This window comes from Amblyomma maculatum, chromosome 1 (genome assembly GCF_055883805.1).
Source record: "Amblyomma maculatum isolate TAMU_Amacu chromosome 1, ASM5588380v1, whole genome shotgun sequence".
NCBI classification, from domain to species: Eukaryota; Metazoa; Arthropoda; class Arachnida; order Ixodida; family Ixodidae; genus Amblyomma; species Amblyomma maculatum.
Window position 1 is genome coordinate 335,142,399 of NC_139344.1, and position 11,572 is coordinate 335,153,970.

Here is an 11,572-nt window from a genome sequence, read left to right on the forward strand (position 1 = left end):
AATAAAAGCAAACTATTCATAATACATAAGATAATGGTTTTTGTAATACGCTTTACTTAAAATGCAGTCTTTAATGAGATCATCAGAGCTTACAAGTTAATAAGCAATAGTTTAATTTCAGGCTATTTCACGTTTTATTTATTTTAATAATTAATTAGTTATTTCATATACGGCACTGTGACCATGACAGAAAACTTAGAAAAAATAACAAAACAAAAATTGAACGGAGTATCTTCGTTTGTGTTCTTTTGCAGAGAGCGCATTTTGCGTAACCTGTCGTTGGGCAGCAGAACTAGGCAAGGAATTTTCGTGAGTGCCGGTGAAAGAAAAGTTTTCGAGGTTGTTGGGGTTCACTTCTGTGGATGTAGAACAGCGCGGTTAAAGCGGCTGTTCATGTATTCTGACCCCAGACAGTTGCGCTCCCACGACGGGAATGACATGCCTTGAGGAGATTTTCTGGTGGGAAAGAGCCACATGAAAGCTGTCAAGCTGGCGTAAGCCTCGAGTGGGCACAGAGTTTGCGCACCTGTTGCTTCGCCACTGTAATGGCGTTTCTTTGCCCGGTGAGAATACGACGAGGGAAACGAAAGAAAGGTGAGATGCCGGTTTAAAGGTGATCAGTGTGAAGTGTTGTTGTACTGTGTGGCTAATGACCCTTCGTAAAATAGAGGTAGCGCCAAGGAAGCCACCGCCTGACAGGTCGCGCTGCATTATTTTTTTTTTTTCCTTCAGCACCCGGTCCTTTCTCTTTGAAGAATTCTTATATCATTCGAGTGCTCTTGCTGAAAAGTAACCTACCATTTGCTCGTTTTGATTCTTCCGTTTATTAGATCTCACCTGCTAAGCGCACTTCTAGTCGCGTTTCTTTGCACCGTTTCATGAATGAACTGGATCATTGCGCCAGCAGTCACCTGAAGCACACAAGCGTCTCCTGAAGAATTTGTCGCATTCTTTATTTTGACAGTAGTCTTGAGTACTTAGCAAGTATCAAACATTTTAGCGCTGCAATAGCCTATGCACTACATTTGTTTTTGCTTAATTAAAGCGGTGAACCGGTCTGATATCTGTGTCAAGCTTGGGGGAAAACGAAGTGATCTCAAAGCCTTGCGCACCGATGTAAGCGTGTGCCTTCTCAGCTATCCTATCGCTACAGCGCAAGTGTGTCGTCCTGCTAGAAATCTTTTTAATTTCAATTATTTATCTTAAGAGCTTGACGGGTAAAGAAAGTTTTTTTTTCTTGGGAGGGAGGGTCCGACTGGGCAGGGTTCGAACCTTGCATGGTTGACTTGCGCGTATATGACATTTTGAATACTTTGGGCCTTGTTACCCAGCTTGGTATTCAGTCACTTGGCTGTGCCGTCGTGATTTAAAGTTCTGCTATCCGCGCACGCATGATGATCGAAATTTGCTTTTTGGAACTGTTTGTTAACTGCAAATTTCGTTTGTGTCACTCGATAGTGCAGAGCTCTGGTAAAGCAAGGGTTTGAGCAGGCTTTGCTGTTTACAGCTTTAGCAGCCCGTTTACCTTCACATGGTTTGCGCGAGTCACACGAGCCCAAAAGCTGTAGCTTGTGCCTACATCTGAAGACCAAGCGTTGCCTGACGTGTTTCTTTGAGACATTGCTACTAACTCCACATGTTGCAGATGTCTGGATAGAAGCTGTCATCTCCCCAAAGACCTAACAAATAACTGCATTTGTACCTTCATCCTAGTTCTCCAGGTCTTAATTCACTGGTGTTGACCTCTTTCCGGGTGTAGAACACTGTGCGGATGCATGCATCCCAGTTAAAATTTTCTGTGAGCTAAATGGAATGCCTTGGATGCCCATTACAATCTTGAGTAATGTTCTGGGGTGCATGCACGTTACATGCTAGTGTCTCAGCAAGTTTGTCTTCTCACTGGTACCATCAGGTGAAGGAGCCTGCACTACATTTGTACGATATTTCATTGCGTAATGTTCATTTTTTAACAGCTTTCGGGAAGGTACAGTGTATATTTTGTTTAATGCTGGCACTTTTTTTCTGCAATTTCATTACTTCAGGACTTGGGAAATAATTTTTAAAGCTGCTTGGGCAACGTTTGGCACCAACAGCAGCGTCTGTCGTGCACTGTTCTCAGAAAGCTGTGACACTTGGTGTACTGACAAGTGCGAGATGATGAATGAAACCTTTGCGCATAATACTTGCTCAGATCAATGCTTCGCATCTTAAAGTCTCTTTTCCAGCAACTGTATTACCAGAGCTTCTCAAGAAGTGTCCCAGTTGAATGCAAAATGTCTGAGTCATTTAACTGCATAATCTGGTAGCAAACACCAAAGAATTCCTTACTCCGAGTGCACTTCTTTGAATTAGTATCTTAGACACAGTGCTCACATTCATTGATGACACTATGAGTTTGTATACTGTGATATTCGTGGTTAGAACACAAAGCATTTGAAATTCCACCTTAGCGCTTACCTTATTTTCAGGTGTATAAGACATGTTTTTTTTTTTTTTTCCCCTATGCAACCTATGCAATGTTGAATATTATATACATTTTGTTTTTTCCTTGTACAGCATTCCTGAATGAAATGAAAAAGATTCAAAGTTGTTTAAAATAGCTTTAATGTTGCACGAAGGCATTTAAATATGAGGGGCGTATCTTATGCAGCTGGAAATACGATATGAAGCGGTGGCTTTGTGATAGAGCATCTGCCTCGCATTCGGGAGGTACCGGGTTCGAACCCTAGCCGCCGGGCACCCACTGGTTTTTAATGGGTACAAGCTTTCCCCCGGCCTGATGCTTGGCTCTTCTGGGATGAAATGCCTGGGAAAGGGGTCATGGCCCAAATAGTTGCGTAGATGGGACAGTGATTCGTTCGCCATCGGACAACCATAAGCCCGCCTCGCGCGGCAGAAGTCCATATGTGGCTAAGTGTTCGACTGGGGAGTCATTGGTTGCCCACATGACGGGAACTTTGGGCGTAGGCTTTCCTTTCCTAGGTGGTACACCCCTGAAGAGCCAGGGGCTTGGCCGGAGGATCCCTGTACCCAGATGAATTAGTTGAATTAACCGGTTGGGTAACTGGCGGCAGCGGGAATCAAACCCACAACCTTAATAAAGCTGCTTGAAGCTGGATGTCATCGAAAATGCAGTAGTTTTATGAAAGGGGTGTCGAACAGATCACGAAGGAGGCTACAGAAATGAACTTGCAAGCAGAGAAGCATTTAACTAACACCAATACTGATTGCACACTTGCTAGCCACCGGGCAGAAGTTGCAGCGGATGTTGTTTCTGCCAAACAATTCAAGTAAACGCCTTTTTTTTTTTTGATCGTGAATATGTTAAAATATTTTTTGTGCTGAAAGAAACAGAAGATAGGAAGCTAGAGTTTTCTTCCAGCTTTATATGTAAAGAGACACAAAGCTACTGAACCAGAATGGTATCTATATAGTAGATGTTGTTGTAGGAGTTGTTGTTGTTGTTGTTGTTATATCAAGCAAATAAAAAGTATGGTTGCCGAGAAAACTTGCAAAATCATACATGCTTGCTTTAAAATTCTAGTTCAGGTAAAAGAAGCCAGAATGGGGAATAAAAGAAACCCGAATGGGCTAGGTGGTGTAGGCTCTGAAAAATCTGAAAAAAGTGCTGCTCATTCTCTATGCTCAGGGTAGAGTCCTGGTATAGGCATAATTTGTGATGTTCCATGTTAAATTGACTGCATTTGCATATGAAGTGGTCAAGTTTTCCTTCTATGATGCATGCAGAGTGCAGTGGATTAAAAACCAGTTCATATAGGACTTACTTGATGCATGATACATCAAAGCAAATTTGGTGGAGTCAAGTGTGGGCACACTTCTCCAGGTTAGGCAGCATGTGAAGTTTAAAGTGGGGTTGATGCATTGAAAACGACCAGGTTGATGGTCGGGGTCACATCAAAGTGTGTGTTGCAAGTGTCGGGCTGTCACAGCCGCAGGTCTTACTCTTAGAGAAAGGAATAAGGATAGCCTCGGATGAACTACCATGCGCCGATCAAGTGCTGCGCCATCACTGTGGTCATTGCTTGCGATGCCACAGTGACCAGGTGACTACTGCAGCACAACACTAAAGCACAGTCCACAGGTCCCTTGGTATAGTTGTCAATATGCACAGAACACTACAGTAAGGAAATGTGCTGCTTCACAGTTTGCCTTCCTGTCATCACACGAATTCAGTCTTCTTTGGTATTCGTGTCATGCTGCTATCATGGCTGTGGCATTTAATTTTAACAGATTTGGATGTTGTTTGCAGTGAGAGATTATTGCTGTTCTTCACACTTGGTTGTGGGGTAAGTCTAGTGCAAAAGCAAATGGCAGTACTGAACTTGAGTGCAGGCTCCCTAGTTACCTTGGACTGGTGAAATCTTTAGTATTAGTTGATGTGTGCCTTTACAGCATTGGACATGCACTGGGATGTCTGCTTTACAACCTTTTTCACATTTCCTTTGGTGTAATAGTAGCAGTGTTTGGGGTTTAGTGGCCCAGCAATGACTGAACCCATATTGTGCTGATCAAGGTTTTCACTCTCATACAGAGAGCAATGACAAGCTATCTGCACGTACGCCAAGCATTGGCCGCATCACAGGCAGTGCCAGCATCGAGACCCTGGTGCGTGTGGGCATCGAGAAGGAGCACGGCTTGTCGCCAGATTCCAAAGTGGTGGTCTTGCATGACTTCACACCCTGTGTCGACGATGAACTCGAGGTGCGACGAGGCCAAATAGTCAATGTGCTGTACCAGGAGAACGACTGGGTCTACGTAATTGCCTCCGAGACCGGTCATGAGGGCTTCATCCCACACTCGTACTGTGCCCCTTACGGCAGCCAGCTCGGGGACCTGGCCCTGACAGTGCGTCACAAAAAGCTGCCGCGTGGTGCGGATGATGAACTCCTGGACCAGGCATCATCACGAGGCACGCACTCTGTCGACAGCGGCCAGCAGTCGGATGCCGAAAGCTTCGGCGCCGCTGCAGGAGCCAACAACAGCGCCCAAGAGCAGCGCTCCAGGATTCCTTCGGGCCCAGGTCACTCATGTTCATCAGGGGGACCTCTGCCGGATGTGCACCCATTCTTCAAAGACCCGGCGGGCCGCTATGTGGTGCTATACACATTTGTGGCGCGTGATGAAAATGACGTGAGTGTAGAGCGTGGTGAACTGGTGACAGTGCTGAACCGTGAGGACCCGGACTGGTTTTGGGTGTTGCGCTCTGACAACCAGGAAGGGTTCGTGCCCAGTGCGTTTGTATGCCCAGCTGTTGCTGATACTGTCCAGGGTGAGTGAGCTTCCTGTTATGACCTCTTCAGTACGCAGCTGTAGCTTCTAGTAGCCCACACTTGGTATGCTTATTTGTGTGTTCAGTGGTCAATGGTGCCTTAGCTGTGCTACATGTGATGTGTGCAAAATATTGTTCCTAAATACATCGCATAGGTGTGGGAAAGCTTTGTGTGTTCTTCAATACATAAACTAGGTGCATGCCAGCTGTATGTGCATATCATAGTGCCTCTAATATTAGCGTGGGGAACTGCTATTGGCAAAGAGTAAGCTTATGTAACAATGTTGCATCATATGCAGTGACAGGTCAGTTGATACAAATGTTTTTCCCTCTCTCTTCACAGCAGAGTGATTAGGGTATGGTGATATTTTTTGTTGCAGCAGTATTGAGAGAGGAATAAGCAACTAAAGGTGACGGTGAATGAATTCTGCATGTGTTCTTGAATTGTGCCTGCATGCTACTTTTTTTGTTTGTTCTGACTTGATTGCAGTGTATGCTGTATGAAAACAGAAGCAACCATGCCAGCTTTTTCATTTTACGTGCCTTGTTTGCTGTCAAGGAATTCAGGCTATGTCGCGGTGTTGTAAGCTAATCCTGTATGCTGTGTGGAAAAAACTGACATGGGAGATATTTTGATGGTTCTCAAAGGTATGGTATGACAGATACATTCACATTTGCATTCTTGCAGTTCTTATCATACCAGGCTAAAGCATGTTTTGCCTCCTTGAGTTCTAGGCAGACAGCCCTGAGCATTGTGCAAGCAGTGTTTGCTGTTTGCACAGGCCTTCATTAAGTATGTTGTTGGATAAAGAAAAGAAAGGAAGGGTGCGTCTTACTCATGCATTGGGGTTTCTGGTTTCAGAGAGCCAAGGAACTGTGCACGGTGCCATGCAGCAAGGTGGCAACACCGGACATGGCGTCTCAGGACACACCAATGGCCATCATGGCAACATGGCCAACACCACAGCCACCACCGAAGAACTGCGTTTTCATGGAAGCGAGCTGGTCATGCTGTACGACTACAAGGCTCAAGCACCCGATGACTTGACTGTGCGTCGCGGTGACTGGGTGTATGCAGACCTCACCAACCAGACAGTGGAGGGGTGGCTCTGGGCATATGCACCCAAGGTGCACAAATATGGGTTTATCCCAAAGGCCTATGCTCGGCCACCTGCTATGACGTCACTGTGATCCCAGTGCGGTCGAGGTTGTCCATGAAACTTTCAAGTGAGGCCGCATTTATCCGTGCAACAGAAGTGGCCCTGAGCACAAGACTTCCATGCAGTTGTTGAAGTGGTGCAAAGGTAACCAAAGTGATTTCGTTTTGGTTTATGGGGCTTGCGATTGCCAAGCAGACAGTTGACCACCTGAGTCATATATGCTGAGCATCGCCCGTGGAACGGTATTGTCTCATTATGCAATCTCATAAACTGTAGCTGCTTGCCATCATTGCTCGGAAAAGAGCATAGATCATTAATTGGTAATGTCTCTTAGGGATGTGGCCAGGTTACTGTCTACCTCATTGTTATCAACACCTGTTGTGATGATATAACACCTTCAGTGCTTAAAGGCATCAGATGGAAGTGTGGACAGTTCTTTTAGGCAGATTTGAACATCAGCTGTACTCTTAAGGTCTAAAAAGAGACCAGTCTAGCTTATATTGTAGTGACACTAAGTGCACGCCTATGTGATTGCTTTCACTGTTGCGGACAAAGAGGGTAGCTTCATAAGCAGCAGTGATGAGTCCCAAAATAGCTTTTTCCACACTTGTGAATTAGAACAGTGCATTACACATGCATTGTATATGTGGTTGTTACTGTTTATTTGATTTCATAATTTCTTAGTACTTTTCAAAGTCACACGAGCAAAGTCACACCCCTGTTACACGGGCAGTTTTAATGCCCACTGGGTCACTTGACGTCAAACTCATGGGGATTAGCTGATGCCGCACAGTAGTTTTCTATAACCATTGAACCTAATGTGCATCGACTCAATGGAGGTTCTCAACTGGCCATCCAGCTTCGCAAGGCCACCCAGGACGAGCATACCTCTTCTCCTCCGGCTACAGTGGTTGAAAATGAACCACGAGCCCCAAAAATACACAAGTCCAGTTCATATTATCAGCAGGCACATGCGACGGATAGGGACAGCTATCAAGCGTGCACGCACAACTTAGCAGATGCAATTGACGCCCTGACGAACCAGACCACAGCTGCGTCTCTCAATTATGTTTGTTTTCCACTAGTAGCAGATGAATTTTTCTCCTCTTTCCACAAGGCACCACATCTTGCGAAAAGGAAAAGGGAGAACAGCCTCGCCAAATATCGGGAAAAAAAGAAGAAAATAAGTAAGATGTAAATACTCAAACTAAACAATATTCTTTTTGATGTAATCACGGCTTTTCAGACCAAATTAACCAGTTCATAAACTAATTTTTATTCCATAGTCAAAAGTTACAGCTTTGCAGGCTGTCTGGCAGTCATGGTTAAACAAACAAACCAGCTGTGATCCTGTACGGCCTACTGCTGTATTTCACACATTTTCACCTCTAGTGCTCAATATGGCAACCAAAACGAAAACTTACTCTGCAGCTGCTGAAATGATGGTAGTTATGGACATGACAGTCATGATCGCTGATCTGTGGAAGTGTTTATGGCAAAAAATAAATGCTTATGAAACAAAGGTCGCATTGTTGCCTATTGTAGCTCGTCATCGCTGTTTATGAATTGTCGCGAACTCTGAAGAATTAATAGCTTTTTTCGAAACCAAATTTGAACTAAAAACGGCGCATATGTTCAGCTTGTTTTATTCTGCTTCACTTCATATTTATATTGAGTGTCGTTGCCCCTAGTATTATCTGTCAGGTTTCATGCTCGCCACTCATTCATCATTGAAATTGGCCATGTGGCAACGGTGCATCTGGATGGCCATCAAAAGTTGTGCTCATTGACTCAATGGACTTTGAGAGTGCCCATGCAACTTTGCAGTTTGTGTGTGTAGCCAGTGCATATCAGTTTAAACCCACTGTATATTAGGATCGTGTTTAGAGCTACCCACAAGTTGATTATATTGAACAAGGCTATGAAATGCAAATAATTTCATCAAATAGTATTAAGGATCTTGCAAAACCTCTTTTGTCATTATGCAGAATGATTAATCAGCAACACTGAAGTAATTCCGTAGTGGGTTCCTGTTTGCCTACGGAGGCCATTTTCTTCAACATACATAGTAGTGTCCATTCCTTATAGGTGTATGTTAAATGTCGAAATGATAACCGCATAATGTAGGTTAATTTCATAAATCATGTCCGCTAAATTGTTTCCACGTTATAATTAGGAGTGGCTTTTTTTTTTTTTCTGATGGCATGGTTAAAGTGGCTGTGCTGCTTTGCATATTTTAGATCTGTGACCTGACCATGAGATGGTATCATATTCTAATTATCCAGAATGTACATCATGTTCAGATTAGTTAAGAATATGAATTGTCAGAGTTCAAGTTTTCAATCATGAGCCATGAAACCTAATGGTTGGAATGCTTTCTCTCACATTTACTGGTGTGTAAATGTTGCTGCTAATACAGTCTGCCTCCAGTAATTGTTGTTCTCATGATTTCATTATCATCCGTTGATAGCTTAACTGGTCATAAAATTTCAAAGTAACTTATAGAAACCAACTCAATCACTGCAGGAGTGATCAATGTCAATTACAGTCCAGCAAGCTGCTACTGTTTTACTACGGAGAAATTCTTAAGTATGCACAAGGAGAAAAATAGCTGTTTGAAGTGTAATAAAGTAAGTATTAGTAATTTGGTTGGGCACAAAATATTTTACAGCTCGGCAAAGCAGCCCATTTTATATATGGAAGTGAAACCCAAGGTGCCTATGCACTGTGTGATGTCAGTGCACGAACCCCAGGTGGTTAAAATAATATTGAGTTCTCCACTACGGCATCCCTGAGAGCCAATGCCGCTTTGGGACGTTAAACATCACTATACCATACATCTTGCTATTTGTTTTTCAAGCTAGAAAGGTGCGAGTTTGTCGCAAGTTCTACGTTTTTTAGTGTTTTTATGCGTGATTACAGACTAAGAGGCCAGGGATTCCTGAGGTTGTATGTTTAATAAATGATGTAGATCCTTCTCTTATTGGAGGCTCGTCAACATAGCACGACAAGGCAATCACTCTGGCCAATGTACAATAAATTATAATGCTGTCCCATAGCATTATGTAGAAGGTTCATGACCAGTAAGGAAGTATCAAATTACCATCGTCTCGCCATGCAGACCCTACTAAACTGTACAGCTAAGTGGTTAGTATGCCGGGTGTATTTTCTCAACTTTCACATAGTGTAAAACAAGACTGCTTGTAGAGGGATTTTCCTGCCTATAAGCTCATTCCGTTTTTCTGTTGTTTGAAATAATGCATTTTCACTGTTGTTGAATGCACACACACATCTGTGATACTATTTCACCGAGCAGCTTTTCTGTGCCTTAATTCCAAAGGTTTTCTTGGTGCCTCTACAAAGATATCAAGCTCAAATGTACTGCCATAGTATTGCTTGCAGCACAAGCATTAGGTCACATATACCCAAGACATTTTTTTTTCCTTGCGTGTATTGCCTTTGGTAAAAAAAGGAAAAGTTGGGGGGATAGTTTTATTGCACAAGTGCATTTTAGCGATATTTGTTACCTCTAATTTTACATTGCTGGCATAATACAGGTTATTTACAGCAGAAAGAGCTACAGAGTTGCCTTCTTGCTGAACGCTAACCCTTGCCAATTTACAATGAAAGGAAGTCGTTTTCCTAAGCCCGAGTTATTTGCACTCATCTGTATGAACACGTGCAGCTTTGTTTGTGTGTCCTGAATGCCACAGCTGGCACAAGAAACATATTGCTTGTTCTCTTGGTGCTACATGGAGAATATAGCACAGAAAATAGCATAACCTGATGTAAAGTCTTAAGAAAAAAGATTTGTGTAGTTTTTACAATTACAGTATTTAAAGGGATGCTGAAAACAGCTTTGTCTAGCTGTACTCACTAAAAATTGATTCTCTGGATCTCTCTGGGAAATAAGTATAGTTTTGTGATTTGACCTGAATGGACAAAATGATCAGGGAAATGAATTTTGTTTGTACCATATTTTTCAGTGTATAGGTCACAGTTTTGTATGGGTTGCATCTCCCTGGAAACTGCACTTTCCGAAATAAGTGAAAATAGCACATAAGCAGCATTGGGGTATAGCACGCACCTGCTAAGTGCCATAAAAATGTACTGAGGATCCCTTCATTAGATTGAGATGAAGGTAAGGTCTTATGGCAGCTGCTGTGTTATGTGATCAAGCTCTGGCTAGCGTGGCTCCTTACCATTAACGGTTTGCCCTTTTCTTGCCTTCGTCGACCAGAGCGTATATGCAGTTCTGTATACTCAACAACAAACGACTTGATTTTACATCGTAGCTCTAACTTGCAGGCAGCACCATGCTCAGTACGAACAGCACTCACGAAGCCAAATAAAAGTTACACGAGATAAAAATGGTGCTGCAATTGAAACTTTAAAAATCATGACTTGACCGGATGCCTCACCCATCAATTTTGTTTTCAAAAATGGCTGCTGGGCATGGCAAGAGATGACAAGCAGTGGCGTGTCATTTTTTGCTGCTTATAAAATGCAGTGTTGCATAAGATGCACTGACAAAACTTAAGAAAAAGCAGTGAGTTATACACTGGAAATAGGTAAATGTTTCATTTATTCCACAAGACCTAAATGTGCCTCAGCTGCAGTATTGCTTTGTCTTATACTGGAATGCATGGGCTGCCTTCTATTGAAGGGCATTGTGTATGTGTGCTTATTCTTGGGAGTTTTAATTTGTCGATTTATGCAGTCTTTTTAGTGCTGTATTTGCCTGTGGTGCTTCTGGGTGCTTAAAAAGTGTAGCTTTGTTGTTCTTTGGCTGTTAACCAGGTTTGCAGAAGGTGCGTTTCAATTGAAGATGCACATCCCTGTCGGCAAACCTCAATTTACTAAAAGCAATGCCTTTCTGTGCCATGTGATGTTGTTCCCTTTTGGGTGACTACTCTGTACAATGAAAGTTTTTGATCGTGATTGTATCAAAGATATTTATTCATAAGATTTACCTCTCGAGTATTATGATGCACTTGTACATAATTGTGGGACCACTCTTGTGGTGCGCTTTATTGAAGCTGTCAAACATGTGGACACAAAACTTCCATGCAGCCAAACTTTTGTGCCTTCTTGCAGTGGTAATAAAAAAAATTAATCTTCA

The 11,572-nt window shown here is 42.9% G+C and overlaps 1 protein-coding gene across 1 annotated transcript; it reads left to right on the plus strand.

Annotated features, from left to right (window-relative positions):
• The first annotated feature begins 221 nt into the window (after window positions 1–221).
• Window positions 222–11,572, plus strand: Dlish (Dachs ligand with SH3s). The gene is made up of 3 exons (XM_084587730.1): window positions 222–594; window positions 4,553–5,290; window positions 6,153–11,572. The coding sequence occupies exons 1-3, from the start codon at window positions 546–548 to the stop codon at window positions 6,479–6,481; spliced, it is 1,116 nt and encodes a 371-aa protein (XP_084443856.1). The 5' UTR covers window positions 222–545; the 3' UTR covers window positions 6,482–11,572.

Coding starts and splice junctions, on each gene's coding strand:
- Dlish (XM_084587730.1), top strand. CDS start 546: ATGGCGTTTCTTTGCCCGGTGAGAATACGACGAGGGAAACGAAAGAAA. Junction 595..4,552: donor ACGAGGGAAACGAAAGAAAG/GTGAGATGCCGG, acceptor ACTCTCATACAG/AGAGCAATGACAAGCTATCT. Junction 5,291..6,152: donor TGTTGCTGATACTGTCCAGG/GTGAGTGAGCTT, acceptor TTCTGGTTTCAG/AGAGCCAAGGAACTGTGCAC.